A 17206-nucleotide genomic window follows, 5' to 3' on the forward strand; every position below is an offset into this window, starting at 1 on the left:
TTTCCAGGAGTGATCTTAACTCTTGAAAGCTTATACTCTGGAAATCTTGCATGTTAAAATTCTCTTTGTTAATAAAGGCAAAAATCAGTCTGGAATAACTCTGCACAGGCTTGCATTATCACTATAACTCCTCAAAGTCATCCTGAAAGTATACCATGAAATACATTTTGTGTGGATTCTTTTGTATCTCAAGGACACACAAAGGGGATTCTAATGAAATTTTTGCCCAACCCAAAGCAAAAGTACCCAACTGAACTATTTCACTTCCATGCACTGCTGTGTTTTTATCCTTTACACAGAGTATACTTAAGCATACTTACTTAGAAGTAAGTTTATTGCAACCCTAACAATGCAAAAGAGAAATCCTAGTTTAAATACAGTGCAACTCTATGTGCTATTTGTGTGTGTGTGTTATGTGCCGTCAAGTGCTATTTACTCAGAAATAAACCTCACTGTATTCAGCGAGGTTTGCTAGAGGGGAAGAGTGGAATAGGACTGCAGCTTTAAATACCACCAGATCTTGCAGCACCTTCAAGGAAAGGGCTAGAAACTTATGCACGCTAACCTGGGACTAAATCCTAGGGTTGCCAGCTCTGGTTGGTTAATTCCTGGAGATTTAAGGGTGACGTCTTGGAGAGAGTAGAGTTTGAAGAGGGGAGGGACCTCGGCAGGGTCCACCCTCCAGAGCAGCCATTTTCTCCAGGAGGCTTGATTCCTGTTGTCTGGAGATCCATTATAATCACGGGAGATCTCCAGGCCCCATCTGGAGATTGGCAACCCCATGAACTAGATGGGATTCAGTTCTGACTAGACCTGTTGAGGCGTGCTCCGCTCCCGAACACATTTACTGCAGTGAATGCATTCGCTCTGAAGGGGTTTCAAAGACCCTGGCGCGATTTCGACGGCAAACGCCTAACACAGCTCCCTCTCTGTCATTAGACTCTATGGTCAAACAGGAAACCAGGTACCGTGCGTTACTCTGGCCTTCACGTCTCTATGGTTTCGCGCTTCCCCGCCTGCAGCCTCTCAGAGTGGGTTGCCCCAGCAACCGCGTTTGACTTCGCGTCGTTTTTTACAGGCCGCTCTAGCAATCGCTGACGTTTCCCTCTATGGATCGGTCCCGTCGCCTCCGTTCTTCTGGACGACGGTTAGTTGGTTCTTTCGGCCTGAATCGCCCTTTCTGTGGCTGAGGCGAGTGAACGGTCCTGGGACAGGTTTGTACAGGAAGTGACGTCCGCAGCCGGGGGCAGGTTAGGAAACGCATACGGAAGAAGGTCACTTGGACGCAGGAGGTGGAGAGGACTCCTGACGGGAGACCGAGGAGGTAGGGAGAAGGGCCCCTCCCCTCCCCGGGCGTGAGCCACGCCCATTCAGCTCCTGCCACGCCCCCTAGGCTCAATGGCTGGTCTGTTCGGTTGTCCCGACTTGGCGGGTAGGGAGGAAGGTCGGATTCCTGGGTTCGTTGGGAATAATGGGGTGGTGAAGGAAAAGGACATGGGTGCCTGGGCTCTTGGAGTGGCTGGACAGGCAGGAATTAGATTAATTAACGTGCAACAATTACAGGGAAGAGAGCTTCTCTGACCATGTGCAGAGTACATTTTCCTGCACAGGAACCCAGCGTCACATTTGAGGCACCAGATGTGTGACTTCCAGCCAAGATGGCACCTCAGCATATCTTGTTCAGAGAATTAGGCCTGGTTTGTTCCTGCAAGAGAATAAGGTGGTGGAATGCTAAGGCCTTAGAGTGGACTGTGGGCTGCAGCGGGTGGATTTACGATTGCCAATTGCCCAGGAGAAAAAACTGCCCTGTCATTTTAATAGAGATTTCATAAGCAGAAATCGGCAGTTGAAGCTTTTCATGGCATGGAGTTAAATAACATCACCTGATCATTTCTGCTGATCATGCATATTAAAGGAAAGCTAGAATAACCAGTCTAGGAGTTGGCCAAGACTAGCTACATCTTGAACCCTCCTTTGCATAAAAAGCTTGCAAATAGAAAACTAACGCTACAAGAAAGAAACTTCTACCCTTTCCCCCATTGATTCAACATATTATTTAGAGTGTTTTTAATCTGCCTTTCTCTTGAACTAGTCTCAAGGAGAGTTTTCATTTATTGATTTACTTCATTTACACCATGCCTTTCCCTCCAATGGGCTTACATCATTCCCCCCAAAGTGGCTTACATCGTTTTCTCCATTTTATTCTCTTAACTATCCTCTGAAGTAGGTTAGGCTAAGTGTGTGCGACTGGCCCAAGGTCACCCAGCAGGTTTCCATGGCAGAGTAGGCATTTGAACCTGCATCTCCTAGATGCTACTCCGACACTAACCACTAAAGCATGATGGCAATGATACAATGATATATAATTAAAAATCCAAACAAACTACTATCCCAAAAAAATCCAAAAAAAAATCTAAACAATCAATCAAGTACCTTTAATGGCATACAGAACAAACAAACTATTTACCAATTAGGGAGTTATTTCTTGAATAACTCTCAGAATTTTATTTATTTATAGGTTGCCTTTCTTACAGAGACTTAAGGCAGATTACACAATTTAAAACAAATCAGTAAAATAGTATAATGCATACGACCTCACTAAAGAAGCTGACATGATCAAATATTACACCATGGCTCATAGTGCTGATCTGAAAAATGAGCTGCTCCTATCTTTCAACTTTCTGTCTTATAACTTCTAACTAAGCCTGTTGAAGAGTCCTGGTGGTATTGAAAGCTTGGACAATGTTTTGTGTCAGTTTGTCCTAATAAAAGGTATTACACAGACTTATGTTCTTGATTTGGATTCTGAGTAGACCAATATAGCTGTACAACTTTCTTTATACAAAATTAGAGAACAACACACTAACAGCAGTATAATATTTAGATTACACAGAAGTATGGGAGCCTTCCTGATTTCCTCAGCCTGGCCATTCCACTAGATGGAAACCCCAACAAAGAATGCACAAGTACGGGCAACTGTTGATCTAGCTCGTTTGCTCAGATAAGTAAGAATTTCAGCAGGTCAAATGTTGCAGGAGCTGGCTAATCTACAATATATTGTTCATATTGTAGAATTAACAGCATTTTACATAACTTTTAGAAAGATTAAAGGACACAAGAGCAAGATTTAGATCCAGTATCACCTTAAAGACCAACTGGATTTCCAAGGTACGAGCTTTCAAGAGTCAAAGACACAAGTAAGTTGTCCTTTAATATTTCTAAAAGTTATGTAAAAAGCTGTTTATAATATAAACAGTATATCGTAGGTTAGCCACAAATGGCATCTTGGTAACGTGAATCCTTAACAGTTTCTGGAAGGCTATTCCATAGAACAGCGGCAAGTACAAAAAATACTAGTACTATTAGTACTAATAAAAGTACTAAAAAATAGCAGTGGCCAAACTGATACTTGTGTAAGAGGGAATAACCAATAGGTGTGTGGGTTGATACCAGTCTGATCCTTGCTGTGCTGGTTTTCTGCTTGCAGGGAATTCCTAACAAAGCAGAAACATTCCAAAAGATTACCCATTTGTAGTTTGATGTCCAGTCTACTTCTGCAGAAGTTTACTGCTTCAGTTCCACCTCATTTTCTTGCATGTGCACATCAGGCCTCAACTGCTGATGGTAGAGCAGTGGGGCATACCAGAATTCTAGGGTTCAGTCCGACATTGGTTCCCAGACAAATTACTGCAGTGAGAAATGAACCGAAGTTAAAATAGGATGACAGGGCCCAGCTGCTTCTTCCAAAGATAAGCACTTCCTGGGCATAACGGGGACAGCTTTTCAAATCATGTTGTCCCCCGGGGCTCTTCTCTTCCTTGTCATTTCTGCCTCTTTGTGATTTGTTGATAATGGGATACTTGACACCAGAGCTTTTTTTCTGGGAAAAGAGGTGGTGGAACTCAGTGGGTTGCCCTCGGAGAAAATGGTCACATGGCTGGTGGCCCCGCCCCCTGATCTCCAGACAGAGGGGAGTTTAGATTGCCCTCTGCGCCACTCAGCGGCGCGGAAGGCAATCGAAACTCCCCTCTATCTGGAGATCAGGGGGTGGGGCCACCAGCCATGTGACCATTTTCAAGAGGTTCCGGAACTCCGTTCCCCCGCGTTCCCGCTGACAAAAAGCCCTGCTTGACACTTAAGCCACTTCTGCAAGGGTTATCTGTGCTAAATACAATGCTTTCAGGAAGTGATTTTTTTTACTGCTTCGCTGCAACATTGTGGTGCATTTGTTCACTTCCAGGGTTTCCCTGGTTTTCTCCAATCTTTCTTAATCCTTCTTTGCTCTGAAGGTTTGGGAAAGATCACAGTAAAGCTTGTATGGCTGATGGTTTTTGTGGGTTTTCCGGGCTGTATTGCCGTGAGGTGGAACTGAAGCAGTAAACTTCTGCAGAAGTAGACTGGACATCAAACTACAAATGGGTAATCTTTTGGAATGTTTCTGCTTTGTTAGGAATTCCCTGCAAGCAGAAAACCAGCGCAGCAAGGATCAGACTGGTATCAACCCACACACCTATTGGTTATTCCCTCTTACACAAGTATCAGTTTGGCCACTGCTATATGCTAGCATTTTTAGTACTTGCCGCTGTTCTATGGAATAGCCTTCCAGAAACTGTTAAGGATTCACGGCAATACAGCCCGGAAAACCCACAAAAAACATCGTTCTCCGGCCGTGAAAGCCTTCGACAATACTTGTATGGCTGCTTTGTGGGTGGGAAAATTAGGATTTTAAAGCCCACATGGCAGCTGTTTTCCCCAACCTTTTCCTCACAGCAGTCATGGCTTCCTCATCATCACTGGGGGGCTTTTTATTTTTTTTACAAAATGGACGCTAGGTTTTAAAAGGCTGTGTGTCAAACTTGTGCTTCTGCTGTCCTGTATTGTGACTTTGCTCATTGTGACTTTGCTCATTCCTCCCTCCCATTGCTTTGTTTCAGGGTTTGTTGAAGACTGTTATAATGCACTGTTTCTTGTAGAAGACTCTGGAGCCCTGGCTACCCTAGGTTGGTAGACTGGACATCATGGCTGAAGCTGTCCATTACATCCATCTTCAGAACTTCAGCAAGTCTCTTCTGGAAACCCTGAATGGGCAGCGTCTGGGCGGACACTTCTGTGATGTGACGGTGCATATCCAGGAGGCCACGTTGCGTGCCCACCGGTGCGTGTTGGCTGCCGGCAGCCCCTTTTTCCATGATAAGTTGCTCCTGGGCTACTCTGAGATTGAGGTGCCCCCTGTGGTGCCCAGCCAGGTGGTGCGGCAACTAGTGGAGTTCATGTACAGTGGGTCTCTGGTTGTAGCCCAGTCTGAAGCTCTGCAGATCCTCACGGCTGCCTCTATACTACAGATCAAGACCGTTATTGACGAATGCACCCAGATCATTTCCCAGAGCCGCAGCCCGAAGCCTCCGGCTGCTCCTCCATCAGTGCCCCTCTCCCTTCCTAGAGTTCTGCCTGCCAAGCCCCAAGAGCAAGCCCCCAAGGAGGCTATTGGTGGCGTTGCCAGGCCTGGGGACCTTGAGGCCCCCCACCTCGAACCTCCCAAGCTGCTCTGCGCGTCTGAGGTGCGCTATAAGCTGCGTGACCTTCTCTCCTCCCAGCATAGGGAGGCTAGGGTAGCTACCTGCGAGGGAGGCCTGAGCGATGGGGAAACAGGTGCTCCCTATCTGCACTCCACTGAGGCAACAACCAGCTGCCACAGCCGCAAGCAGCGCCAGCCAGTGAGGCTTCAGCTCTCTGACGCAATGCCTGTCATCATCAAGGATGAGGAGGAGGGCAGCGGGGAAGGCAGGGAAGGGGTGGTGGAGGAACGTGATGCCAAAGTGAGCTGCTTCGCTGAGTGTGGTGGGAGCGGAAGCTTCCCCACCGGCTACAGTGACGAGGCAGAGGCTAAGGATTCTGGGAGCACCAATGGGGCCAGCAGGAAGGAGAGCATCCACTTGGACTATGCCACCTCCGAGGGCCAAGATTTCTTTGGGAACCAAGATGTGTTTTCAGAGTCCTTCATCCCAACCTGGCAGGGGGAGGAAAGCGGCGAAGAGGCCAACCCATCAGCCACACGGGACAGGGAGAAGTTCCACTCGGACTGCAGCTTGGAAGCCTCCAACTTGAGAAACTTGGCGGGGGAGTTCAAGTCAGACTTGGGCGGCCCCTCCTCAGCATTCCCACCTCGCAGCAGTAGTAGCGGCGGTGGAGGAGGGTTGACCTTTGTCTCCTCCCTGGGCATCCAACGGGAGCTGAAGGCTGAGGTCAGTGGTGCCAACACAGCTACCAGCACCACAAGCATCTTCCAGTTCCACCTGCCCCAGCCTAGTGGCGTGGCCCAGAGCTTTTACAGCATACAGCAGCAGCAGGATGCAGGAGCCAGCAACATGGTGCAGCTCAGCCCCAGCACCATGGTACCAGGCACCCTGCACGGCGGAGAACAGCAGAGCCAACAGCCTGGTCCCTCGCGCTGCTCCGAACCCTCCTACCAGTGTAGCCATTGCCAGAAAACCTTCAGTTCCCGCAAAAACTACACCAAGCATATGTTCATCCACTCTGGTAACTGCTGCTGGGCAAGATTCCATTTGGGGGAGGGGATTGTAGGAGGGGGCAAGGCCTCCGGGAATGGCAGTAAATAGATTCTTCAGAACAGCATCGTGAGTTTGAATGAGATGGATTTTGTCAAATGCTTGATGTGCTAGGTAAACAAGAATTGGGTGCGAGAGGTATGATTGGGAAAAGGAAAGTGTGTTAGGGTTGATTTCTTGTGTGTTTGATGGGCTGGAAAGTCAGAAAAGGCTAGGGGTACATTCTCACAGTCTGGAGTCTCTAGTCATCCCTAGAGGTAGGCAGGCACAGATTGAGATTTTCAGATGGTACAGATAAACTTGATTGGTTTATTTTAGTAGCTTAAAGGCATATTTTCTTCCAGGATAGGTGCCTATCTTGTTGTCGAAGGGTGTGCTTGTCATACCTTTGTTCTTGATATCTGAACTCGCTCCAGATTCAGTGTAGATTTTTGCCCCCACCCTCATGCTTCAGACAGGCTTTTGAATGTTTTAAAACATTTTGTTCAGGTTCCCTGCCTGTTTAACCATTTATTCAGCCCTTTTTAAAAGAGCCAGTTTCTTTGATATTTTTAGACTTTGGCTTTTTGTTTTTTTAAACCTGAGCAAGAAGAGGGTGGGAGGAGGAGGAATGGCTTCACAAACAAGATACAGCCAATCCGCATTCTGCCCAGCCACCTTCTCCTGGAAGAACAGTTTGTTTGGCAAAGGTCTGACTGCAGATCCAGGGCAGGAGGAAGGCCTGTATGTCTATATGTGGCCGCAGAAGACTTCATCTTAGAGAAAGGAAGATCCAAAACCAGATGATTCTCATGGTATTATATATTGCACAAAACACAAAAGAATAATCACCTTTCAAGTTATATATATAGTGAAAAAAATGTTAACAAATATATAAAACATGCTCTGTCAGGCTGCTTCCACACAGGGGGGTTTACTCTATTTTTGTGTCTAAATTGGAGTGTGGTCTTTTGGAGCATCCACACAAATGTGTCCCTTAATTTCTACTTCCTGTGCCCCCCCCCCCCATTTACTGTGATTTTTTTAAAAATACGATCTTGGTTATTTTAACTTTATTTGCTTCATTTGTATCCCAAAGGGGCTAACAAGATTCCCCCCTTCTTCATTTTATCCCTCACAATCACCCTGGGAGGTAGGTTAGGCTGAGAGTGGGTCACTGGCCCAAGGGAGCTTCAGTGGCAGAGTGAAGATTTGAACCTGGGCTGCCCAGATCCTTGTTTGACCCTCCAACCACTACACTATGCTTTGAAAGACCACAATCAAAGTGCTGAAAGGAAGCTGTGGGATGGGGACCATAGAATGCAGGGCATGGATTGCACGAAATTAAGTATAAAAGCTGCTTGGCTCTAACCCCTTGTGTTCTATTTTAAAACCTAACAAGCTTCAAAGGAGGGCTCCACTGTGTGCTGAAGCTCTTTTTTCTCTTCCTTCCGTACCCCTCTTTGGTTTTTTGTGCTGAACATCCAGCTTAATGAAAAGCCTTGGAACTCAAAACCTCGCTCGTGGTTTTGTACTGTTGTGTTTTGTCCTAATACAAAGTTGTATTTTGTGACAATTATTTTTAACAACAACAACAACAAAAATGGTTGACACTGACTTCAAGATCTGGTGAAATTTGCAAAACTTCCAGTATTTTTGTATGCCTCTTGACAAACGATATAACTGGAAATAACTGGATTCATTAAATCAAACTGAAGCCGAGGTCATAGGCTTTTAATGTCAAACATTGTCTTTGTTGAGACACTTTTGCAAAAACAGGTTCAATCCAGCTGGTTTTTCTGCTGGTCAAAAGTGGAGGAGGGGCACCTCTGACCACCCAAAAAGCTGCACTGGGGAACATGTGACCAGTATGGACAAAAGCCATGTGGGACAGGGGCTGTAGCAAAGAGCAGTATTGGGCAAAGCTGGCTTAATCCACCCCAGCGGTTTATTTTTAACTTTGGTCAGTTTGCAAAACCAAGATTTGGCTCTGAGATGGTCACGCAAATCTTTATCTGCTTCAACAAATGCCAACTTTATTACCTGTTCTCTGGCTAAACAACTTCAAAAATGGCCCGATACTGGTTTGACACACTGTAGCTAATTTCAGTGGACCTACATTCGGAAAAATTAAACAGCATTGAATTAAGTCACAGTTTTGCAGTATGAAGAATATAGTATGGATTTAGTAAAGGAATATGAAACCAGGGATTAAAACAAACCACTTTTTCCACTGGAGGAAAAGGAAGGGTCCCCTTTGACCATCCAAAAAGTTGTGGTGGGAATTACGGGACATGAATGGACAAACCCGTGTGGGATGGGGAGGGCGTAGAATGGAGGGCAGTTGGGCAGAAAAGCTGGCTGGAGCCAACCCAGTGTCTACAATATCTTGTGTTGTTTACAAGCCCATTGGGTTTCAGCTCATGATCCTTCGGGAATTTTATCTGTCAATATCCAGTATGGTCACCTTTTTATGTTCTCAAAGACGCAAGGTTTCTGGGGCATATTCTTCTCAAGATTTTTGGCATTCCATGCTTCGTGCTGACCTTTCTGTCTTCCTTCCTCTGGCAGGTGAGAAGCCCCATCAGTGCAGCATCTGCTGGCGCTCTTTCTCACTGCGAGACTACCTGCTCAAGCACATGGTGACCCACACGGGGGTGCGTGCCTTCCAGTGCTCCATCTGCTGCAAGCGCTTCACCCAGAAGAGTTCTCTCAACGTCCACATGCGCACCCACCGCCCCGAACGCTTCCAGTGCTGCATTTGCAACAAGTACTTCTCTCATCGCACCCTGCTGGAGCGCCACATGACCACCCACACCGCCTGGAAAGGTGGGCAGCCTGATGCTCCAGGGGCCATTGTTGCCACTGCATCCACTGCTGACTGGAAAGACAAACCAAGCCTCACGGTTGCTGCTGGCGAGGGGACCATTGCTGCCACTGCTACATGGAAGACAGGAGAACCATCTGCAGAGAGTGCTATTACAGCATGGAAAGCAGGAGATCCGGCCTCTGGGGAAGGCAGCCTGGTGGCCTGGAAGGGGGAGGCGACTGGGGAAGGGCCTGTTGCAGCTTGGAAAGGGGATCCAGCCTCAGATGCATCCATGCAGACTCACACGGCCTAGGAAGTTCTCTTTTGCCACTTTATAAAGGGACCTTGCCCAGTCCTCACTGCTCAGACAGGTGGCATCAAGGCCTGCCTCGAGCCACTGAATTGGGAAGGGTACCCAGCATCCTACAAGCTGCAAAACTGTCCAATACAGGTCCAAGGCTTCTCCTATTGCAGGGCAGATGTTTTGGGGTCTGGGAGGCTGGAGGGAGTGTGTCTCATTTTTAGTGAGGTTTCTATCCCACTTTAATGGAGGCAGGCATGTGGGGTTATCTCGTTTTATCCTCACAACACCCTTGTGGGGTAGGTAAAAGACAGAATGATCATGACTTGCCAAAGTCCACTCTTCATGGTTGAGTGGGGATTTTCAGTGCAAGTCTCTCCATATGACTCTCCATCCACAACAGCGCACTGGCTTTTGGATGCTCGCTGTTAAGAGATGTGGCCAAGGGCACGAATGGGACCACATTCACAATAGATCTAGGAATGCTAGAGCTGCCAACATAAAGCCACCACTTACCTATCTTTGGCATTTAGGAACAGAAACATCTAAAACAAGATTAAAAAAAAGACTCCAATCATAGGAATGGCATGCTAACAGTCTTAAAGCAGTTCCTGGCCCTCATTGTCAAAATGGTTGATTTCCAGAGATATATACACACATTTAAATTTTAGTTGAGCCTTTCCTCTCTCCCTGTCTTTTTTCAAGTAAGAAATAAATCGGTGCGTATGTAGAGTGCTAAACCATAGAACTAAGATGTTTCACAGAGATTCTTGCTAATCAGCCACAGTTTCAAAGCCTCATTCCTTGACCGAAATAATATAGTGAGTCAACGTGCTGGAGACAGAAATGTTCGACTTTCAAAAGTGGTAGACTTCAGATTGCTGGTGGAGGGTGGAGGATCACATGAACACATGAAGTTGCCTTCTGTTGAGTCAGACCCTTAGTCTGTCAAGGTCTGACTAGTCTACCCTGACTGTTACCAACTTTCCATCTAGAGTAATTTCTATCACCTGCTACCTGATTCTTTTCGCTGGAGATGTGCCAGGGATTCAGCTTGGGACCTTCTGCGTGCAAAGATGCTCTACCATTGAGATATAGTAGCCAAGCTTGAACGCATCTTTTCATAAAAAGCTCCCTGCAAGAAAGTGAACAGAATTCTCAGAATTTTTTTTTAAAAAAACTCTATTCTTAGGTACCTTGGTGCCCAGTTCCAATAAGGACCAGGAGAAGGGGGTTCTGGACCTGAAATGACCCCAAGGATCCGCTATTTGCTCCACTGGGGCAAAGATATAGGTCTCTGTTTTAGTAACTTCCCAACAGAGCAAATATAATTGAGATATTTATGCTGGCTTTTCGCCCCAGTGCGGGACCCAGAGTAGCTTACAACATTCTGTCTATCTGTTTTATCCACACAATAACCTTGTGAGGTAGGTTAGGCTGAGAGTGTGTGAGTGGCCCAAAATCATCCAGCAAGCTTCCATGGCAGGTGGGGATTCAGTGCTGGAGCTCCTAGATCCTAGTCCAACACTCCCAACAGCTGCACTATTCTGGCTCAAATAGCAGCTACCTGAAGCTATGTCTGCTCAGGACAATGGCATGGTAGTTGGCTTAATTCCCTCCATCTCTCATGCAGTGGTGCCAATTGGAATCAGGTTCCTGAGTGCCTGATAATTGAGTTAAAAATAACAAAACACTGGGCGCTGTGTTTGTGGAGCTCTCAGCATATTATCTCAGAAAATCTGAACTGGAACTTTTCTCCCTGGTATGGCAGGACTTTTTTTTTAACATAGTGGGGAAATTTTAATGTGGAGGAATATTCAGAAAAAATATTCACCACCTGTAGGCTGAAGTGGTCCAGTCCTTGCTACCCCTTGGGATTCTGTCACCTGTATGTTTCCTACTTGGGGACCAACACTGTGATCTGGACAGAAAAGTGAGCCATCTGAATCCAGTAGCGTGAGAAGCGCGTTGTAGCTGGGGACATGGTTCTGGATCTCATTTTGCTCGTCATGGGCCAACGTTTATCCAGTAAATAGTCCTTGTGGCAACAAAAGGGTTCTTGCACCTGATGAATGTTCTAGCTCAGTGAAGCATGCGTAACTTTCTTTAGTCTTTGGAATCATTTATGAGAAAAAAATAAAATGACAAACGTACTTTGTACCTTCTCTACTGGCCAGAGGATATTTGTATCCAGGCACTTTGCTGAATGATCACTGACCTGCGGCAGGTATCAGCCCAGAGTGGGAAATGGGTTAGAAGTCAGTCTAGGGCTGGTTTTCTTGGTAGCTCTCGTTGCAAATGCCTCTGCATTTGCTGTGATGATAGAGCATCCACAGTTTTCCATGTACTTTCCTTGCCTTACTTCCCCTCCCATAGCTGCTATTTTTTCCCTGAAGCTCTTCTAAAAAATCAATAACTGCTAGATCACTATATTATAATAATCATCTATTGTGCCAGTGTACTTGTTCCTCTGAATCCCCAGCTTTCTTTTGAAAAAGTGACCCTCTGCCCTTTTTGTTGTAAAGAGATGCCTTTTGCCCTTACTCAAAGAAAGAGGCTTTTTAAAAAATGAAAATTGGGAAATTCACTACACTACATTGGCTTGACTTTTCGTGTCATTGCAACCCCATACTGGTGAAATCCATTGGGGTGATTTCTTCTTTTTTTCTTTTCCTCATTTACAGCCCGCCTGTCTCCCCACTGGGGACTCAAAGAGTCTTACAGTGTTCTGTTCTCCATTTTAGGTAAGGCTAAGCGAGTGTGTGACATTCACCCGGCACGCTTTCATAGAGCAGAAATTTGAATCTTAGGTCAACACTCCAATCACTACATTGCACTGATTTAACTGGTTGCTTAAAAGGTACAGAAAGTAAGCTAGATCTTTAGTCCTTTCATCAGATAACGGTGAGCAAGCCTAGACAGGCCTACCCAGAAGTAAGTTCCTTATTATTCAGTGGGATTTACTCCCAGGAAAATGACTGGCTCCAGTTTCAAGGGCTACACTTGTAACTTTATCCTATACGTTGACTGCAAGTTTCACTTGTAATGGCTGAGCCAAGATTGCCTTGGGGGAGCTTAATGCTCACTTGCCTTGTAATTTGAAATAACATGAAAAAAATTGTTTGCATGTATTAAGACTAGTAATTGCTAGCTGTAAGTCTCAAGGGCATTTGTTGATTGCTCACTTGACGTTTTAGATCTCTGGTTCTAAAGCTTATTTCTCGCATTGAGAAAATCAGTTACATTAGCCCTGCCTCTGCTAGGAGCAGGCCCGCCATGTCTTTATTCACTCCTCACCTTGGCAGCAGCACAACCTTTGCTCCCAGGCTGGCACAGAACGAAAGGAGGAGGAGATGGGTTGGCAGCAAACTAAACTCTAGACATGCCGGCTGCTTCCCCAATCCCAGAGGACACTTCTGCCGAAGTAGAACTGTTGTTAAAAAGTGGAAACTTTTAATAGTGCCCAGCTTGGGTTAATTAACAGGTGGTCTCCAGAGGAAGGAGGGCAGGGGAGTTTGAAAGCCCTCCTCAGAGCTTATTTACAATCCAGGCTGAGAAAACATCTAGAGACACCTTTTTAATCAGTCTCTGAGCAACTTGCTACAATTAGAGCTTGTTATATTCAGTGATCCCACAGGTCCTTTGGGCAGATGTTTCTACTGAGTTAGTTGAGAGAGGAGCTTGGGGGTGTTACTAGAGGAGTGACAAGACCCATGTCTGCTCCAAGAATGGTTCAATGGTGGTCAAGAACTCGGGCAGTCTTTTTGGTCCATCATGAAGACAAAAAAGCACCATGGAGAGAGGAGGCGGGGGGTACAATTTGATGGGGTGGTGAAATGGAGACCTCGCCTTGTCTATCAGGATTTAACTGGTATTGCAATAATCGTTTGAAGAACTCAGGAGCCAAAAGATCTTCTGATACATTGATTTGATTCAGGTATAATGCCAAAGCATGGCTTACTTCAACTATGGTTAGATTGTGAAACCAGGGTTTGGTTTTCAGAGGACCTCTCAGATGCTTAGCAAATGTTGGTTTTATAACATTTGCGCCACCTGAGTGAGTGAAGGTGGCACCAGGGAAGAAGTCATTGTTCTTACATCACATGCAAGCCAGTGTGGCATAGTGGTTCGAACATCAGACTAGAGTCTGAGATACTTGGGTTGTAATCTCCCTCTCTGTCATGGAAGCTTGCTGGATGACCTTGCTGGATGATTATTTACAGACCATCAACCTAACCTACTATATAGGGTTCTTGTGAGGATAAAATGAAGGAGAACTGTGTAAGCTAGTTTGGGTCTTCATTGGGAAGAAAGGCGGGGTATAAATGAACAAAGTAAAACAAAACTTGCCAGTTAATAATCCATCTTCAAACGATGGTTTCAGATCCCAGCATAGCAGAATGTCCAAGCCAATTTAATGTATTTGGTGTATTGTTATCCCACACTTCTTCCAAAGAGGTCAGGGCAGTGTACCTCCATATTAACATCCTCACAACCCCGTGAAGTAGGTTTGGCTGACAGAGAGTGGCTGGCCCAACGTCACCGACAAGTTTCATGGTGGAGTGGGTATTTGAACCTGACTCTCCCACATTTTCGTCCAGCACTCTTCACCACTAATTAATTAATCTACTGGTTCATGTTATGCTGAACCAAGCCATTGTCAGACATCTTTATGCCAGCAAATGGTGACTGGGGCGGGGGCTCGGAGAGAGAAGAGGATTACTTCCTGGTCTGCAGCTCAATCTCTTAACTATTAAGAATGTTATGGCTGCATTTGGGGCCGGCTGCAACTTTTGGGGGACCCAGGCAAGATGCCCTCCAGCGGCTGTCCCCAAGTACACCATCACTGCGTCCTCCCTGTTCGCAGTCTGGCTAAGGGAAACGAAAAGAGAGTAATTACCTTACCGCGCTCCTTCCAATGTCTTTTAGACCAGGAATTGGGAGGTTTTTCAGGGGCAATCTAGAAGTAGCACAGTCCCAGTCAAAAGACATTAAAGGAACACAAAATAATTGCCCTCCGCTCTCTTCTGTAAAAGTTCTAGAGGAGCAGGTTTTGTTGCTTTCCCAGATGTGCCTCCTATCAGAAAACGGGAGATTGTCCTAGACCCTTGCAATATCACAGGGGTGTCTATGTCAATCTCTCATTTCCTGGTGAGAGCAGGTGGGCCATTTTTAGTCAGTTGGAAGTTGCAAGCCTCGCTAGGGGTTCCAATCCTGAATGCCACTCCTAATTATGGTTATGCCTAGCTCTGTGGCTGTTGTATACTTCTAATCTCATGTTTCCCCCTGGTGGGTTTGAAAGGAACTCACAAAACCAATAGATTGGTTGCAGCCCGTCTTTTTGCTTATTTCCTTCCAATTCTCCTCCATATTACAGCCCCCATCACAGGGGGCTTCTGTTCATGCAGGTCCCAAGACCCCCAGCATAGCTTTTTGGTGGTCAAATGGAACTTCTTTTTCCACCAGCAGAAAAGTTGGCTGGGATCCAACCTGACAGTTGCAAGAATTACAGGTTTCTATAAAAGAGTTCAGTCTATCCTTGCTTAAAAGGATTGGTTGTGCCTAAGCTAAATAAAGCAAATAAATAAAATTCCACACAGCATCCAGGAAGCACAAGTAAATTATAACTGGCATGACCTGGAGTTGGAGCAACCCAGCAAAGCTCAACACAAGGTATTGCTTTCAGCTGTGTGAGTCCACCAGTTGTATTTCACAGCCTGAAAGATTTTTCTTCACAATGGATTGCTTGAGGATCCAGTCAGGGATGTGGAGGGCCATTTCCTCCATAGCCAAACTCCATAGACCATTTCTTACAACAACCTTGAATACCGCAGCGTACAGAGGGGTTCCACACATGTCTCTTCCAGGTGCTGCCCAGATCAAAAGCTTCAGCAAGCTGACTACCCCTGGGTCTTCTGGAGACAGCCCGAGACCCGGGTCTCCTTACACCCTTCCGGAGAAGCTTCAGCGTTTGTAGCCAATAGTTAAGATGTTTCTCACAGACTGGCTTAACTTTTCTCCTTTTATTTGTTTAAATTCCTTCAGCTTGTGGGTTTTGCTTTTTGTTTGCTGTTTATCTGCCACGTTATTCATTCTGGGTTTTAATCTGATTCCTCATTTCATTCTTTACAACAACAGTAAGTGCCCTCTGCTAGTTCGATTCCACAGTCCAAAAGCAAACTTTTGAATTAGACACGTATCAGTTCACAGGCAGTCACCAGGCCCACAGCACCCCAAGACTCAAGACACAGGGTGGAGCCTGGGGACATTATGGGGCGAGGCCCAGTAATGGCACATTGAAGAGCTGCACTAATGGTTATACCTTCATAAATTCCTAGGAATTGTATCTGATGGTGGGTAGGATCTGACCCATCTTTTCTCCTGATGAAAAAGAGAGATGGAGTTTCCTTTGGCCGCCCCAAAAGGGTATTCTACAGATCGTGGGACACGCATGGGCACAAACCGTGTGGGATGACATGGTAAGGAGGTCAATTGTGTGAAATTGAGCAAAAAAGCTGGCTGGATCCTACCTGGTACAGGTGAATGTGTGGCTTTCGGGAGGAGATAAGTCAAAAATGAACTATGCACCAGATGTAATATATGGTTGAGATTTAGAGCCAGGTTACTGCCTCCCTTTTCCAGTCTTTCTGCAGGAGTTACTACAGACAGGCACATGCTGAAGTCTTCAGAGAGTGTGTAGTATAGTGATTTAAGTGCTTGGGTTGGGAATTAGCGCTGTGTTGGTGTGAATCTCACTACTGCCATGAGCTCAGTAGGTGATCTTGGGTAAGCCACTCCTCTCAGCCCCAACTTCCCAGCTGTATTGTGGGGATAATAACACCATGTTCACCTCACTGAGCGAGCACTAATCTGTCCAGAAGGGCGATATATAAGCACACTGTTGTTATTGTTATTATTATTTAAGTAAGTCATCCAGTATGTGGGCTAACCAGACTTCTCTTGGATTTTAACCTGCTGCCTTAAGAATGAGAGTCTTGGGGCCAAAGGGTGGCTACCCTACCCACAGGAAGCCATCTTCATGAAAGCGGGAGAGGTTTTCCAGTTATGCTGGAGCATCATCATTCACTTTGAGAAAGCCAAGATGGATATGCAAACTGGATCTTGAGCCTCTTGTTATTTAAACCTATTTATTGTTTAGCCTGTATTTTAAACAACTACTATGGCATTCCCCAAAACTCTGTTTAAACTAAGTAACAGTATGTAATGTATTAAATCATAATACACTTGGATGTACTATATAGACTTCCCCACCCCACACATACCATTGCCGAGTGCTTCTAATACCCTTGTAGGTCATAGTGCCAAATGCCAGCGCCGCCTTCTCCAAAGACGATGAAGACAACTGGGAAAGAATGGCTTTCCTGCTGTCCCTAAAGTCTGGAATGTTGTCTCAAAGGATGGAACTGTTAGGTGACAAGATGTCTACGGTGTCCTGTAGAGGTCCAATACAAGATCCACAGAATATGTTCCAAGGCAAATGCAACCCCAACACCTTTGGATAGATGCCTTCCCCCACAGCCTGGGGCTCCA

General features: G+C 45.8%; 1 protein-coding gene across 3 annotated transcripts; it reads left to right on the forward strand.

Annotated features, from left to right (window-relative positions):
• The first annotated feature begins 214 nt into the window (after window positions 1-214).
• Window positions 215-11820, forward strand: ZBTB45 (zinc finger and BTB domain containing 45). 3 transcript variants are annotated; one of them, XM_054995423.1, is made up of 3 exons: window positions 215-1324; window positions 4935-6537; window positions 9117-11820. In XM_054995423.1, the coding sequence occupies exons 2-3, from the start codon at window positions 5019-5021 to the stop codon at window positions 9665-9667; spliced, it is 2070 nt and encodes a 689-aa protein (XP_054851398.1). In that variant the 5' UTR covers window positions 215-1324; window positions 4935-5018; the 3' UTR covers window positions 9668-11820. The 3 variants fall into 3 exon arrangements, with proteins under 3 accessions (XP_054851398.1, XP_054851399.1, XP_054851400.1); XM_054995424.1 differs by having other exon boundaries at window positions 1135-1147; XM_054995425.1 differs by lacking the exon at window positions 215-1324 and adding an exon at window positions 1403-1432.
• Window positions 11821-17206: the final 5386 nt, after the last annotated feature.

Source organism: Eublepharis macularius, chromosome 12, assembly GCF_028583425.1.
Source record: "Eublepharis macularius isolate TG4126 chromosome 12, MPM_Emac_v1.0, whole genome shotgun sequence".
In the NCBI taxonomy this organism is placed as follows: Eukaryota; Metazoa; Chordata; class Lepidosauria; order Squamata; family Eublepharidae; genus Eublepharis; species Eublepharis macularius.

Coding starts and splice junctions, on each gene's coding strand:
- ZBTB45 (XM_054995423.1), top strand. CDS start 5,019: ATGGCTGAAGCTGTCCATTACATCCATCTTCAGAACTTCAGCAAGTCT. Junction 6,538..9,116: donor GCATATGTTCATCCACTCTG/GTAACTGCTGCT, acceptor TTCCTCTGGCAG/GTGAGAAGCCCCATCAGTGC.